We start from the raw sequence: 18,462 nt of genomic DNA on the forward strand, positions 1-18,462 counted from the left end.
AGTTTGATGACCTGAAGATTCAGGATGGAGTACTCTGCAAAGTGAACAGAGGCAACCTCAAAAGTAGAGTGATAGTGCCCCTCACAGAAAGACGTCAAATACTTAAGCAGTGTCATTTTAACAAGACATCAGGTCACCTTGGCATTAACAACACAATATCAAGAATCAAAGATGGGTTCTACTGTCCTTGTTTACGACAGGACATGGTAGCATATATAGCCGGTTGTGAGGTCTGTGCCAAGAGAAAAGGTCCGAATAACGACAAAGGGATCCTATGCAGTTGCAGAAATCGGGAAGGATTGCAATAAATATATTGGGAGAACTACCCGAAACCGACAGGGGACAAAAGTATATCCTAGTCATTAGCGATTATTACAGCAAATGGACTGCAAGCTTTCCAATGCCAAACATGCTTGCGTTAACTGTAGCCAATATATTAGTAGCAGAAGTTATTGCGCGTTTCGGTGTGCCTACTGTAGTTCACTCTGACCAAGGTGCGCAGTTTGAGAGCGAATTATTTCAAGAAATGTGTCATTTATTACAGATAGACAAGACTAGAATCACGCCCTATCATCCGCAGTATGAGGGAATGGTAGAGAGATTTAATGGCACATTGGCAAAAATGTTGACTGCTTATCTTGATGAATACCATTATAATTTGGATTGCTTACTGCCCTACGTTATGATGGCATGTAGATCAGCTCAACATGATGTTAGATCGGGAAGTTGCTACACCTGTGGACCTTATGTACGAGGTACCTGATTATTTTAAGAAAATTCCACAAAACAAATGGGCATGGGAACTTCATGAACGAATGGAAGAAGCTCACCACTTTGTTAGATAAAAAGGTAGGACAGGAAACGGTGCGTCAGAAAAAGTACTATGCCAAACAGTTAAACTGGAGCAAGTTTAGGAAAGGCGACCAGGTATATATATTCTTTCCAATTCGAAAATCTGGCCATTCTCCAAAATTCACATCCTACTGGCGTGGTCCTTTTCGAGTACTCAAAGAATACTCGGATGTTAACTATCTCATAAACTGTGGTAGGCGTGGATAGAATGAGGTTGTGCAAGGGCCAACTTCTGAGAGGAGAAACAGAGATGAATGAAAACGAAAATTCAGATGATACTTTTGTACCGGAAAGTGTGGTGCCCGAAACTTCCAATGTTGGGCCTGATAGTGTGGACAGCATTGTTGATGAAAGTGATTCAAGGGATGAGTCACCTACACAGGGCGTCCACGCCGGGTGATTTGGTTAGATAATGTGGATCTCATTGTTGTATATATATATCCTTATCATGTATATAAATATATAAAAAGAAAGTTATATGGACGTTTATAGAAGTGTTTAAAAGTCTTGGTGGAAAAAAAAAGTTTAATTTGTAATTAAAAGTGACAGAATTACTACTAAAAATGTTATTTTGTTGTATATTTTAATATGATGTCCGTCGGATGGGCACGTTCAATCCAAGGTTCCGTGTTCATTGAGTACCATGCGTTGTGCACGTTAAGGATCCCTCTAGCTTTCATGGTTAAAGATTGGTTGCTCAAAAATCTGTCAGCATGCATATTTCAAATCAAGATGTAAAACGACTTAAGGGTACTTAAGATAAAGTTGATATATTTAAGTTGATGCACATATTAAACGTCTTCTCCAATGTTAAGACAATAGTGTACAGTTGAGAGGGAATCTTGTCATGTCGGGTAGATCATTCATCTACGAGTTGTTCTAGTGGACTATTACTGAAGAAGTAACAGTTGTGGTTTTTGAATGACATGGCTCGAGGCAATACCCGGATAGAGTTTGGGACTGAAAAATGTCCACTTGATGTAGATGTGCTCAATTGATTTCGATAAATGCGGGACGCATTTCTTGGAGGCGTGGGAAATGTGATGAACATGGTTCACCTGTTTTGTTTTATTAGGGTTCATCTTCTTATTCCTTTTATCAAAAGTGGGACATTTAAAGGCGTATCATATCCGTATCTGATACGTTGACGCATCTGAACGTATAGATGTGTTATTGTTTAATTGATTATTTACGTGTTTAGATAGTACATCTTTATATGTTTTCTTCCGGTCATTGATACACTCTTTGTATTACATGATAGTTTACAATTTATGTATACTCGTTTATATCTAAACACTCGATAATTAAACTATCATCACTCTTCGTGCGTGAATTTAAGGTTGATGACCACTTCTGTCGCCATGTGTATTACGAAATTTTCGAAGTGCAATAACATCAAAGCAGCAAAGGTAATGAATATTAGAGATATGTCATTTTGTACATATACCCAGGGGAAACTTCGTTCAAAGCAATATTATGTATTATTTTATTGTATTTAATAGAAAATCGGGACTGTGTGGCAAATAAAGCCAAACTTTTTGGAGAAATATATAGACTTTCATACAGAGATTTTTCTTATAAAATTTTAAACATGGATTACTCACTTCTTTGTCCATAATGTGCTATCGTCTATTGCTTACAAAAAGTCCTTAACAACCTTTACATTTCAAAAAATCTCGTGCTGAGTTATTTAAGTCGAGCGCACCCTAGACGATGTACTTGAATTGGTCCATATTAATATTTGTTTGAACCAATATCGTGAATTGAATTGATAAACTTGTTTTAAGGAAATCATTGCTAGTACTGCCTGCAATAAACATCTATCTTTCAAGCACCGAATTGTCAAATATAAGGGTACAAGGGGAAAGGCTTTGAATTCGAGGGGGTGACACTGGGGTGTTCATTTCCCAAATCCTTCATTTTTTTGGAAATTTTTCCTACTTCCCAAATTTTTTAGACCATTTTTCCCACTTCCCACTTTCTTTCCAATTCTCCCAAATCCCAGATTTTTTTAGGAGCCATCCAAAGTTGTCTTGTTTCTTCTTCAGTATGTACAGAACTTATTAATAAACACATATTTGCCTTCCCTATACTTCCCGATTCTTACTACAACCTCAAGAAACAATGTCATTTAAGACTTTTATGAAAAAAATAATAGGAAATAGTTATCAAAGGTACCAGGCTTAGAATTTGATACGCCAGACGCGCGTGTCGTCTACATAAGACTCATCAGTGAGTGAAAAAACACCAAAGGTGATAAAGCACTCCTGGATGACTGTGAAAATAAATGCTTAAAGCAACTCCCGTTTAGTTAATAGAACACAAAACTTAACTGAACACATATCCAACAGAACACAAAACCCAAAGCAGGGAATCTTCATATCGGACACAAGTCTGATACAATTGATAAACAATTGTTAATTGATGAACAAGAATTACTGGTGTACAAGTATGACCAATAATATTTCCAATTGGTACGTTGATACTACTGTCTGTTGAAGTATGGAATTTAATCAACAATAAAAAACATAGAAAATATCACCTAAATATATGCAAAACCATGGAACAAACACCTTTTAGATCGGACGAAGTTTGTGAATTCTCCAGGAAACCCCTTTGTTTGTAACACTATATTTACTGTATGACAATAAGCAGAGACCATTCGGTGAAGGAACTATCTCTGAATGCAAAGCTAAATGTGAATTCAAATGAAACACTGTTAATTTTTCTAAAATTTTTTACAAGGAACTTATTGACTCTTATTGGAAAACCAATGTACAAAAAAAGAAGTAAATTCAAACATAATGAAGACAGAAACACAGATATAAAAATCTTCCGGGACAAGGTAATATATAAAGAGATCTGAAATGGCTAATACAAAATTTAAAAAAACATTGATTGGTGATCATTGATTATTTTTTAAGCAAAATAGTCTTTTAAATAAATTGGTGTCCGTCTTTGTCGTGTCCCGGAAGATTGTGTTATCCCCATAACTGCGCTGATGTCTTCATCCTGTTCGTCTCAAATGCCGTTTTTGTCCTGGGGTTTTCAAATAAGTTCATTATAAAGAAGTTCAGATATACTTATATGATTTGATTATCATTTATCCGTAAATTCAGATATAGTTCCTTCACCACATGGTCTATGCTAATTGTCATACAGTTAATAGTTTTACAAATAAAGGTGTTTCCTGGAGAATCGACAAACAGATCCCACGTACATCGTCCAATCCAACAGGTGGTTTTGCATATGATTAATTCGCATATCCTTCTTTCTTTTTGATTCCCTTGTGTTTAGCACTATAATAGCAAAAGGGTACTACATAATTCTCAAATAATAATACAGATATAGTTAATGATTGAGTCAAAAATATTGGTAAAAAAAATCGAGAATAGGAAAAAGAGATTGAAAAAATAGGGTAATGGTGATGAAAATATTTGGTCTCTTTCTTTTTTACCATTTGAAAAAAAAATATTGCCAGTTATCTATAAACTTATTTGTATTGGTATCAGTAATCAATCCGACTCATCTGATGTGGATGATTCAATCCCCTTTAATCAGCAAATTTAAAGTACGTGTATAAATATTATTAACAATAAATGTATTTGTTTTACAATACAACTACACGCCTGGGAAGTTCTAATGATTTAAATTTCGAGTGTTAAAAAAGTATACAGATTGACACGAAAATCACGTGATTGATAAATGTGTGTAAATGTAAGCTTCTGTTGTCGTCCATGTAATGTTTTCATAATTGTATTATATGTACTGTACATACATATCGTAGAAACATCACTTTCAGGGCAATACATGTAATTAAGTCAGGATTTTGACATACAAGAAGCAAGTGTATAAACATACATAATGATCCAACTCTCATAGCCAAACTGGCCAACATCGGTAAGAATCCATCCTCTGTTTCCATGTTTTGTGATAGCTGTATTACACTCAGCTTCAAGACTATACAATTAAGATAATAAAAATGAAAGATACCAACAATTTTCATCGCTATTTCTTTATTTTTTTCTTCTCTTTTCTTTGTTCTCGATTACTATATAGCATATTTACTTGACGATATCAAGATTTTGGTATTTAGTCAAATCTTAACCGGAAATTGTGATTCTAAAATTTATTAAATGTCAACAACATGTCGAAATATTTAGGCTTGAAATAAATATATTTTTGGATAAGTTAATGCAAGCACACGAGGTGTATAGTGTCTTATACGATTACAGGTTTGTAATGTTTAACAACCTTATTATATCAGTGTGTAAACACGTTAATTATGAGCTTTGAAAGTCAAGTAGTTCGAGCATTTTTCTGAGTAAGTGTTAAAAAATTTCAAACAAATATTCTTTACTGTGGTTAGCATTCAATAGTCGTCAGTATCTATAGATTAACAACTTGTGGTTATATTGATAATTTAGAATCTTCCTTGAAGGTGGTGCACGAATTCGCAGCTAAATAACTCGATTGATGTGTCATTTGTATACAAGAGTTATATTCCTTTGAACTATGAGTCTATGTTTAATTTCATAAAGTTAATATGTTGATTGTCTACCTTGATCAGGGTTATAATTATATCTTATAAATATAGTTTTTTTATTGAATTTAAAATCGTTACAAAATCAGTAATGTACTAGATACTTGTATTTTTCAATAGTTTATCAAAGACATTTATGTATATCTATAATTTCTTTTATTTGTTTTGAAATGTTTAAAATTATTATATACCAATATAAAGAATTATTTTGTTATCTTATAAATATTTTTTTGTTATCTGTAAGTATTCATACCGTGTTTGTACGTAAAAAAATAAACAAGGTCAAATCTGCCTTCATCATCACTAACTTTCTTAGAGCGATGAGACAAACTGATCTAAATCACAGATCACAGGCACTTACAGAATAAAACTTTCCTTTGTTAGGGGGATATATTCTGAAACAATGAATATGTCACAGAAAAAGCATCTTCCCAGTATTCATGAAATTGCTCTCTATTAAAGCCATATCCTGGAAATTATTAAAAAAAACACGTTTTTCCTACTTTTTGAGGTACAATATGCCGGTGAAAAACATTAATTGTGCTGTCAAGAATACACTGTTTCAAGTTGTGGTATGCATCAAAAACTGTCCAACAGCATTCGTCATTCTACTCGTAAAGGCATTTGTTTCTAAGATCGGTATGGTGTATACCATTATGCCAGAACTCAAATGAAGCATTAAGCTTATGTAACTTATCTGCTTTACTCGATCCCTTAAGACAAATACATTAAAGAAGTGTAATAACGCCTAATACAAACACAAAACAGTACACCATAGTCACCATTTTATTCCAGAAGCTTCTAACTGATGCCGAATGCTAGAGTGTAAAATTGTAATTGGGACCTACCCAAAACAATTAGAACTTTTATGAAAAAGACTATAAATGAAAACAGAACTATATCATCTTCCTATAATGATTGAATGTTAGGAAAATTGACCAGAACAAGGTTTAATCCACCATTTTCTACATTTGAAAATGCCTGTACCAAGTCAGGAATATGACAGTTTTTGTCCATTCGTTTTTGATGCGTTTTGTTATTTAATTTTGCCATGTGATTATGGACTTTCCCAATTGATTTTCCTCTAAGTTCAGTATTTTTGTGATTTTACTTTTGACCAGAGTTATCATACTTTAATCACAGAGAGGGGAAAGCAAACAATTTTTAATTTAAGCCTAATTAACATTAAAACAATTTTCCATTAACAAATAAAGTTACCTTATTGAAATATAAGGACTTTGTTAGCTAAATCTATCAATTTTATTAGATATTATGATTTTTTATGACAATAGAGAAACATGCTATACTATATAAACAAGTAAATAATCAATTAAACAATAACCCATAGTCATAGATATGGTCAGATACGCCAACGTATCAGATACGGATACGATACGTCTTTAAATGTCACACTTCTATCAAGCTGAAACATTGTTATACGAACTCGTTAACTTTGGAGGAACCGCATCACGAATGAATGTTCGGTGTATGCTAATTTACGGAAAAAGTAATAACACTTCGTACCCCGAAAATTTAACCACATATGTGAGAATGTCACAGCTTCGAAACGAGCTATCATACATATCCAAGTTTACGATATGGACTGAGCTACAAGAAATACCGTTACCATTACCGCCTATGTAAAAACAAGTAACGATATTGACCAATATGGGTACCAGGGCTTAATGACTTCATACGTATTAGGCCTACCAGGGCTTACAGGCTGCATAATTTAGTAAGGGCCACCATGTAATACTTAGTCATAAATGGTCGGCCCAAAATATGAGGGTTCTAAAAACACCAAGTTCCCTATAAATTAACATTACAGTATTTAAACTGATTTACATATAAAGCTTTAACGAATGACTACCAGTAATATCTGTAATAAAATAAGTACATAATATATGGATTTTTTTTATGTATGAAAATATATTGTCAATATTTATAAAGAAGTTAGGAAGAACAATCACGTCTTAATGTCAAGTCTGTAATTAAAATAAAGTCATGGACTTTCAATTTCGAATCAATTAGTCCTTCTTACTAAATAAAAAAAAACAAAAAAACTCGCAACTTAGAGCTAAAACTTAAAACCAACCAATCCGATTACTTGAAATCCAAATAATCATGAATATTGAACAATAAAGTTTGAGTGTAATTAAAGTTCATAAAAGACAATTTGACTATTGGTGTGGTAAATATTTTTTCGATGATGCGTATACTTTCATAGATAAAGAAAAGAAGGATCATGATCCGATTGATTTAATAGTTTGAAGATGAGTTATTTCAAAATTTTTAAAAACATTAAATTGTATCAGCGATATCACTCACTTGCTTGTTATTCTTTCAATCTAATTATAATATAGATCTCTGGTTTCGTTTACTTATTCATACAAGCATGCATGCTAAGATACATCTGAATTTAACTATAGTTATTCTTTTTATTTGTTTCCTCAACATACTTTGATAGCCGTATAAGAGAGGCAAAGGGGTATTAGTAAGTAAAAAAAAAAAAACCCAAACCGACAATACCATGCAAAAACAAAAAATGAAATACGACCAAAAGACAAATAACACAACACAAACACAACAAAAAAACAACAACTAAAGACTGGGATACACCAACCCCACTAATATTCGAGATGTTCTCAGGTGCTCTAGTAGGCCTAGATAAAGAGATACTGCTCCTTATGTGATACCCGTCGTGTTGTTCTTTAAGACAAAACCGGTGATGAGAATAATTCGATAGGTCACATTCAAGGAAAAGAGGACAGCATATTGTGGAAAAGAGAATTGGAACATACCCGTCTTCATTCATCTCTGAAACAGATATTCCATAACTGTAAACCAACTTGATCAAGCAGTATCAAAATCATAGAATTGAGATCAGAACTTATCAGGATAAAATAATTTCTTGTATGTTATGTATTAATTTCAGGGAATAAAGCTTTTGAAACGATCAGTTAGCGAGTTCGGAGAAGCACAAAATAGAATTGGAATCAAAGTCATGAAAAGCCTTCACTCAGTGGAGCAAGAAACTACAGGTAAAACATCCAGATTAAGCGATAGACTTCAATTATTTACTATAGGCACAAAAAAACATGTTCAGCATGCAATAGGGTTCTTGGACGGAATAAAAGTCTTGATTGGTTTCCTAATCCTTTTTTCTTCAATGTATCTGATAAAGATAGTTTCAGGAATACGCGATGTGCCCTTGGAAATCATATAAATGTTATTTATATTGTGTAATAGAGAACACTAACATGGTAGGGTTTTTTGGTATCATGGTAAAAATTGCTTCACGAAAAGCGGTTGCTGTTCGCATGTTTTTTGTTGTTGCTTAGTTTACATGAAACAACTTAAGATAAGTTAATGGTATTTGGTATGAAGTTTTATAAGTATTGGCATTTCTTTATTTTCATATGGGTTATTTTGCCCTGCAACCTTTATTTGTGGTTCATTGACTGGATCTCACAGTCCACATGTTTAATTAGTTATCAAAGGTACCAGGATTATAATTAAGTACGCCAGACGCGCGTTTTTAAATCTTGCCTTCTTCTTCTTCTTCTGTCGTAATTCCCTTCTGTTTAGGAGCACTCGGATGAGACCGATTATTTCAATACTTAGTTTAGTTTAGTTTATACATATTTATTTAGTTTACTGGAAACAACTTAAGATAAGTCAATGGTATTTGGTATGAAGTTTTATAAGTATTGGCATTTTTTTATTTTCATATGGGTTATTTTGCCCTGCAACCTTTATTTGTGGTTCATTGACTGGATCCCACAGTCCACATGTTTAATTAGTTATCAAAGGTACCAGGATTATAATTAAGTACGCCAGACGCGCGTTTTTAAATTTTGCCTTCTTCTTCTTCTTCTGTCGTAATTCCCTCCTGTTTAGGAGCACTCGGATGAGACCGATTATTTCAATACTTAGTTTAGTTTAGTTTATACATATTTATTTAGAGTGGATTGGGAAACAAGTCTGCCATTGCAACTTATATAAATCCCTTTCCACTTTTTGCGGGTGCGAGTGCTGACTTGTAGCGGCATTAGCCTGCTTTTTTTTCGAAATCTACAAGGATGTCTTTTACGTGCAAGAGATATGACTCTCTCTTATAATAAAAGTAAATAAACATCATAAACAATAGGTGGCTTATTTACAATAATATGAAGCCAATATTTCAAAAATGATTTGTTTTCTTGAGATATTATATCTCCAAGTCCAATGTTGTTTAGTTCATCTTTAATTAACTTTGCCCAATTTACAAATTTTGAACATTTTCGATCAATATAGATACACATATCTTGTTGACAGGATTCTGAACAAGTATTTAAAAATTAAAATTTTCCTTTAACACATCATTGGAAGTATTCCTAGTTCCATGTATATCAACTCAGATTTTGTAGACTGTTTAACACAATGTAGTCTTTTTCAAAAATGCAAGTGGGCTTTTTCGACAATTTCACCTTTATAAACCCCAGACTTCGTATGCGTAAGAAATTACACTACCAAAGTACACATCAAATAGAGACAGGAGAGTTTGAGTGTTGAATGGTAATTCATTGACATAGATAACATGGAAAACATTGATTTTCGACCTTGGTCTGCCAGTTTATTCTGTGAAAATAGAAATTTTCCATTGAATTTAAATGAAATCTCAAGTAACAGAAGTCATTCCCAGTCTCTAAGATCTCATTATTGTAGAACCATCTCTCATCTCTCATAACACCTCCGTTTCGAAACACAACTACCTTATTTTTGTCAATGTTAATTGTTAAATTGTTTTAAGATACAGTGGAGATCACTTCTAACCTCTCATTAAATCTGTTAGAATCTGTCAGGAGAACTGTTCTAGTTTTGTCAGCCTGACACCTTTTAGACAGTTCTAGCTAGAACAGTTCTAACCTGGAACTGATTTGGTCAGTTCTACTTAGAACTGATTTGGACAGTTCTACCTAGAACTGATTTGGACAGTTCTACCTAGAACTCATCCTGACAGTTCTACCCTAGAACAGTTTTAGACAGTTCTACCTAGAACTGACCAAATCTTTGGTCAGTTCTGCAGTTATAATTGATTGACAAATTCTACGGCTAGAATTGATTTATAAATTCTACGGCTAGAATTGATTTAAAAATTCTACGGCTAAAATTGATTTATAAATTCTACGGCTAGAATTGATATATATTTATTAAAGTTATTGGTCACATGACGTTGTAACGGTCAAGTGATTGTTTACTATAAACACGTGTGTGTGTTTATATCTAGCACATGGTGTGTGTTTACGTTCAATTTGATTGGATGGCATATACTTGTAGTGCCGGTTTTACGGGTATATGCCCTCATGATTTTCGTGAAAAGCATGATTAAGGAATATTTAAGGGGTTAGTTTGAGAAAATAAAGTTATTCGAAGTTTGCCTATAGTTCAAAGTAGCAGCATTCGTTATTATGGTATGTCTGACACCGAGAAACTTCATTCATCGCCTGATGGTAGTTCTGCACATCTTACTGGTAATAAAGACCTGGTGGATACATTCTCGCTGTTTAAATCTTGACGGGAAGTTCGATACTCTTTATAAAGACTTGGCCGTTGGCAATGAGAACTTTAAATTTGCAACCAAACTCAAGCCGGAAGTTTCAGTTAAGCGCATTCGTTCTGCAGAATGCCGTGCAATTATGAGTATCCAGGAAAAGAAAAGACCTCATCCTTATAGAACCGCTGCAGCTACTGTTTCTGCTTCTCCTGCTACAATGCCAAACCAACATTACGTTAGAAAAACAACCAACAGCCGCCCTTTCGGACCAGCAGACGAAGGGAATCATCATCTCACGACATCAGTTTCAACTGCAACCAGCTTGGTCACTGGCGAACTCAGTGCCCCCTTTTCAGTTCAAAATCAGCTGTCCCAGGGACATCAAGGCAACATATTTAATGATAAGTATAGTTATACTACTTTTTTAGATGAAAGCAATCTTTACGGACAGTTTGAACTGTTTCTGTCACATGCAAAATATTTTGACAATATTGATATTTCATCTGTTGCAAAAGGGGTAAAATATAGCTTACGCAAGCATATACAATTTTGGAAACATATAGGTGCAAATGAATTTGTTATAAATACTATCAAACATGGTTACGTTATTCCTTTTTTGCAGACTCCTACATCTATGTCATTTAAGAATAACAAATCTGCTTATGTCCATTCTAAATTTGTAAATGAAGCAATTTCAGATTTAATTGATATCGGATGTGTTATTGAAACTCCATTTCAACCATTTGTTGTAAACCCGCTTAGTGTTGCGGTTCAAAGTTCGGACAAAAAACGTCTAATTTTAGATCTAAGTGAACTGAATGTTTTTATTAAAAAAAAGAAAGAATAAAATTTGAAGACTGGAAAGTGGCTTTAAACTATTTCACAAAAGATTGCTATCAATTTAAGTTTTATCTTAAGTCTGGTTATTTTCATTATGACGTATGTACTAAACAACAAACATATTTAGGATTTTTCTGGAACAATAAATTTTACTGTTTTACAGTGTTAGCCTTTGGTCTATCATCTGCTCCATATCTATTCACTAAATGTTTACGTCCAATCGTAAAATATTGGCGAGAAAATGGCGTAGATATTGTACTTTACTTAGATGATGGACTTGGAATGGGTAAAAATAAACAAGAAGCTTCCGAATGTTCATCTTTTGTGAAAGCGTCTTTGTTAGAAGCAGGGTTTTTAATTAACATGGACAAATCTATTTTTGAACCAGTCCAATGTTTAGAGTGGTTGGGTTTAGTTTGGAATTCGTCTGAATTTTCAATTAGTATATCAGATAGACGTATTAAAAATACCCTAACATCATTGGTTGATGTTTTAAATAACTTTCCTAATTTCACAGCACGTAAATTGGCTCAGGTAACGGGAAAGGTAATTTCTATGTGTCCAGTCATGGGTAACATAACTAGTTTAATGACCCGTTACTTACACTGGGCTATTGAAAACAGAGTAAAGTGGGATTTAAAGTTAATATTGGAATGTCCTGATTGTGTATTCAATGAGCTCACATTTTGGCTGAATAACATTCAAAGATTGAACAGAAAACATTTAGCAGGTTATCCTTTTCCTCACGTGGTTGTATATTCTGATGCTAGTAATGTAGCTGCTGGTGCTTACTCGATAGATATCGACTCTAATATTTTTCATCAGATGTGGACTTTACAAGAGTCCTTACAGAGTTCTACATGGAGAGAACTTCAAGCTATTTTGTTGGCTTTGATGTCGTTTAAAAATCGTTTAAGAAATAAATGTGTTAAATGGCATACAGATAATAATAACTGTGTTTTCATTGTTCAGAAAGGAAGTACAAAAGTACATTTACAAGAGATAGCTATTAATATTTTTAAGTTGTGTTCTGAATTGAATATAACGTTAGATGTTGTTTGGATCCCCAGATCTGAAAATACTAAAGCTGATTATATTTCAAAAATGATTGATATAGAAGACTGGGGAACAAGCATAGCATTTTTTAGATTTGTAGATGATATGTGGGGTCCGCATACTGTGGACAGGTTTGCGAGTAATTTAAATAAAAAATTACCAAGGTTTAATTCTAAATTCTGGAATCCAGGTGTTGAAGCAGTTGATGCGTTGACGCAAAATTGGAATAATGAAGTTAATTGGATTGTTCCTCCAATTTCTGTTGTTTGTAGAGCAATTAGACATCTGATTTTATGCAAAGCTAGAGGCACTTTGATAGTTCCAAAGTGGCCTTCCTCGTCATTTTGGACAATGATTTTTAAAAGAGGTTTGCATTTGCAACCATATGTAATTGATGTTTTAGAGTTTCAACCAAATCAGAACATTTTTATTCATGGTATGAATAATAAGTCCTTGTTGGGATGTTCTGAATTCGTATCTAGTGTTTTAGCTATAAGATTGAACGCTGAGTTCACGTAAGAATTTACGACAAGGCTGTTGAGCAAGGTCGCATAGTAAAGACAAGGCCAATATAGTGGCAAGGTCTTATGTTGATGACAAGGCCAAATTTAATAGGCAATGTCTCTCTGACATGGCCAGTGTAGAAAATAAATATGGCAAGGTCATTTAAATATATTGTAAGCTAGTAGTAAAGTATAGTAGATTATATTTCTATTTCATTTGCATTTTCAGATATTTTTTCATGTGGAGTATGGAAATCCTTGCCTAAGCCAGTCGACCAAGATTTGTCATCTTTATCTTATTGCCTACCTGAGTTCTGTCTGTGTTCGAAGGCCGAGAACACCGAAAGAAAATAATCATATGAATTTAACAATTTCTGTAAGTGATGTAATAATTATTATTATGTTAAACCTTTACAAGCTTCAGATTTTTATGTTTCATTGTACTTAATACAACTATCAAAGACATTTAATTCATATGCTAAGGTTGAAGAAGCATACTATTCCATAAGCTGGGCCCATAAACTAGCTGGCTATCCCAATCCGTGTTATTCACAGTTGTGTATATCGGTTAAAGAAGGAGCTCATACAGACATTGTACATGTTATTGTAAATATAAAAGAACCAATTACGCCAGATATTTTAAAGAAAATTGTTATTAAATATGGTCAAGAATGTAACAATCGTATAGAAATTAGAATTTGTTGCATGTGTCTTATTAGCTATGCAGGGTTTCTAAGATTTTCTGAAAAAAAAAAAAAAAAAAAAAAAATCTGTTTTAAAAATTTCTGATACACATGTATCTTTGCTCATGCAGAAAAGCAAAACCGATCATTATAGAGAAGGCACACAGGTTTTAATTGCTAGAACAGATACACAAACATGTCCTGTTAGTATGTTGGGAGAAATGTTAATTATTATCCAATATTGACACATCATCTTCAAATTATATATTTAGATCCATGTATTGATGTAAAAAATCTAAGTCTTATAACCTGAGACTGACTCAGTGAGAGGTCTTAAACCTTTATCATATACTAGAGTAGGAGAAATTATATTATCAGCTCTTGAATCTATCGGTTTAGATGAGTTCGAATTTGGATTACATAGCTTGAGATTAGGTGGAACTTCTTCAGCTGCATCAGCTGGCATTCATGATGGATTATTTAAGAAGCATGGTAGATATACTATACTATTATAAATATACTATATATATATGTATTATTCTCTGTTCAGATCTACTTGGCTTTCTTTTTCTTTCGAAAGGCTGCTACAGCTGTAGGCACACTTATCCTATATATGTTTTGTTTTATTTAATATTTATTAAAGTTATTGGTCACATGACGTTGTAACGGTCAAGTGATTGTTTACTATAAACACGTGTGTGTGTTTATATCTAGCACATGGTGTGTGTTTACGTTCAATTTGATTGGATGGCATATACTTGTAGTGCCGGTTTTACGGGTATATGCCCTCATGATTTTCGTGAAAAGCATGATTAAGTATTACTTAAGGGGTTAGTTTGAGAAAATAAAGTTATTCGAAGTTTGCCTATAGTTCAAAGTAGCAGCATTCGTTATTATGTTATTATGTACCCGCCCTTTTATGAGATGGTTATCGTTAATAGGAGTATATGCATCATATATTACATTATATTAATATGAATTTTTCCTCTTTTGTAGATAGTTTTTGATTGTGTAACTGTATATTACTGTGCTATTGTATGATTGGATTGGTAGTGTGCCTGAATTATAGTGAAGGACTTTAGTTTGAGAATTATATTGAATGTAAAGTTAATATTAAAGGCTGCTACAGCTGTAGGCACACTTATCCTATATATGTGTTGTTTTATTTATTAAATAATTTATATTCGTTTGAGCTGGCGAATTAGAATATAATTATAAATTCTACGGCTAGAATTGATTTATAAATTCTACGGCTAGAATTGATTGATAAGTTTTAAAAACTTTTTCGTCTTAAATATAAGGCTTCGGCAAAATAGCGATTTATATATAGTTTTGCTATTTTGCCGGTCTTATTTCAGATTTTTAATCAAGACAAGCTGTTTAACTCCGCCATATTCTGCATGTATGTGCCTGTTCAAAGTGAAGAGCCTGTAATTCAGTGGTTTTCTTTTGTTGATTTGTTACATAAATTATTTGTTTTTCGTTCATTTTTTGTACATAAATTAGGCAGTTAGTTTCCTCGTTTAAATTGTTTTACATTTGTAATTCCGGAGTCAGGATAACTCGTATAACAAAAGAATTTGACCTTATCAAATGTAATAACTTGTTTCCCAATCCACTATAAATAAATATGTTTTTAAATAAAACTTAAACTGACCATATTTGCACTTCATCATGTAAATCTATATACATGTAGCCGCACACTGCAGTACTACAGTTATATTTTTAGGCCAGGATGGATTGTACAAATGACAGCAATTATATTGGATAACAATGACTACAAAATTTTGTTTGCATCAATTTATAGTGCCAGCATGTCCTCTCTTTATTTAAAATATTGAATCGTAAAGAAATATGATATCTGTTTACGAGTAGTTTTCATACGTCCGACGGACCCGACTAACAAAAATCTTTTGACCGCATCAACCTAAACTGACATTATTTGCTCATTTTTTCTGCAAATCTATATAGCTGCACAGTAATTCAGTTATAATTTTAGGTCAAGAGAGACTGTAATATACAAGTTACAGCAATATTGGAAAACGACGACCACAAAATTTTGTTCATTTATAGTGCCAGCATGTCCTCTTTTTATTAACAGTTTTGAATCGTAAACAAATATCAGTAGTTTTCATACCTCAGACTGACTCGTGTAATAAAATCTTTTGACCGCATCAACCAAAAATGACCATATTTGCTCTTTTTTTTTAATGTAAATCTATATAGCTGCACAGTAATTCAGTTATAATTTTAGGTCAAGAGGGACTGTAGTATACAAATGACAGCAATGTTGGAAAACTATGGCTACAAAATTATGCTCGCATCAGTTAATAGTGCCAGCATGTCTTCTTTTTATTCCAAATTTTGAATCGTAAACTAATATAGGTAGTTTTGATATCTCAAACTGACTCATATAACAAAATTATTTGTCCGCATCAACCAAAACTCACCATATTTGGCAGCATCAACCAAAACTGACCATATGTGACAGCATCAACCATATTTGCACTGTAAATAAGTTATATTTTTGTTAATAAAATTTTGACTTTATATAAAAGTTAACCAAATCCTTCGGATAATAGGTTTTTCCGGATAATGACTATAGTTGACATTGTGTGAAAATACATTGTTTGTCAATTTTTAACCTCAGAGCAATTAAGATGCATGCAAGATGTCGGGGGAAAAGTACTATTGAAGATTCGCAGAGATTTGGTGTGTGACAAGGTGATGCTAAAACCAACTTCTCTTAATATTTTGCCTTCCGTGGGCGAATCATCAGTGATGTTATGAGACTTGCACCGGAAGGCAAAATTGGTGCGTCTTTAAATTAGATTGATTGATTGATTGTTGGTTGCTTAACGTCCAGTGACAAATATTTCATGCATGTTCAGGACGAGAACAAGTTAACAATAAAAACAATAGGTAGGTTTTGTCATAATAGAGGCCATTCGGGATGATGATCGGAAAAATTTAGACTGCCACTGGAAAATGATGGTATATCGGATTGTGACAGAAATTTTCCATTGCAACATGCCACCTTCGGACTCCTCAAACAGTTGATGCAAGGGTTTTTAACATGCAAAGAACGTGACACTCCCTTTACACGAGGCATCGGACTTAACGTCCCCATTCTGACCGGACGTGACTGCGAACTTGGTACATCCCGCACAGCCAAAACGCCCCACTTCGTTTTACTGCCGGTCGGGAGAAGACCAAGTGACCATACTTCGTTTCCCCAGTCACCCTTGGGGAACTTTAAATTAGAAACAACAGAAATCCATACATGTGATCAAACTGATCGACATGTATCCTCACAACCTGACACTTTTATACGATCTCGCGCTCAGTTTCTTCCTTGTAGTTTGGATATGAAAACAGGGTTTTTGTGTAAAAGACAAACCTTTAAAACAAAACCAGAAAACTACGCAAAACTGAGTCCTCTAAACGTGTTGACAGTCTTTTAAGTTGTGCTAATTAATGTGAGTAATCATTTATCCATGCATAACCAAGTACTTATTGAAGTCAACACCTGTGCAATTTAGTAAAACAGTTACTGAAAAATTAGAATTTGAACTTGCTGTCAGTTCATTAATAACGATTGTTAGTGATGTGATTTGTTCTTCCATAAAAAAAGCCTTTCTCATGTAGCACATCCTCTATATATACCGATCAAATTACCCAAGATTGTCTCTGATGCTTACCAAACTGCCAAACTCCAGAACTAACTAGATATTGTGACACCTTACAATTCAGACACAGTGGGGCAAAGGGATATGAAACATAGAGTTTAGCTCTGAACTCAATTTAGGGGATGCCATATCTGCTGCAGGAAAATTGAAGTCTATGTTAAGACTTTCAGAATTACACCAAGGTGTGTCTGAAAATATTAAGGATACATTAAAAGAAGAACAATTACTTCACCCTGCCACCAGTGCTCTTATGAGCTATGTCTTCGTTTTGGTATTTCTATGGAAACGCATAGCTTGTTAATAGATATAGAAAGATGTGGTATGAGTGCCAATGATACAACACACCATTCAAGTCACAATTTATAAAAGTAAACCATTATAGGTCATGGTCTGGTCTTCAACACGGAACCTAGGCTTAAAAGTTCATTTGTTAGTTAATTGATAAAAATAACCCAAAGGCGCTTCTGAACCGTATATTGTCCCTAAAGATAACGAAAATTCGTAAATGTATGGCTATTACAAAATCAATCGTTTCTGTAGCAACATTCGCCCCATTACATTTTGGATTGGCAGTGCAGATACATCATGCATATGCATATGGGAAATATGGGTCACGAACATTGATCGAAACTTTGTACTCACATTTCTTTTGTGTTTCCTATGCAAAGGTAAGACTATATCTGATGAGTTTGACCGAATCATGACGGTATTTACACTCCAGATAGCATTTGTACTCTGTCCTACGCCGAACTTGTTCTTA

The 18,462-nt window shown here is 33.6% G+C and overlaps 1 protein-coding gene and 1 long non-coding RNA gene across 7 annotated transcripts in view; both read left to right on the forward strand.

Moving 5' to 3' along the window:
- Positions 1–18,462, forward strand: part of LOC143066910 (uncharacterized) — an 86,290-nt gene that overhangs the window by 20,777 nt on the left and 47,051 nt on the right. For all 6 annotated transcript variants that reach the window (XM_076239743.1, XM_076239745.1, XM_076239744.1 and 3 more), the window contains exon 3: positions 8,331–8,436. In XM_076239743.1, the coding sequence (XP_076095858.1) occupies positions 8,331–8,436 (106 nt within the window). The remainder of the gene's footprint in view (positions 1–8,330; positions 8,437–18,462) is intronic.
- Positions 13,559–15,162, forward strand: LOC143066284 (uncharacterized). The gene is made up of 2 exons (XR_012975528.1): positions 13,559–13,706; positions 15,010–15,162. It is a non-coding gene; the product is annotated as an uncharacterized LOC143066284 (long non-coding RNA).

This window comes from Mytilus galloprovincialis, chromosome 3, assembly GCF_965363235.1.
Source record: "Mytilus galloprovincialis chromosome 3, xbMytGall1.hap1.1, whole genome shotgun sequence".
Classification (NCBI taxonomy): domain Eukaryota; kingdom Metazoa; phylum Mollusca; class Bivalvia; order Mytilida; family Mytilidae; genus Mytilus; species Mytilus galloprovincialis.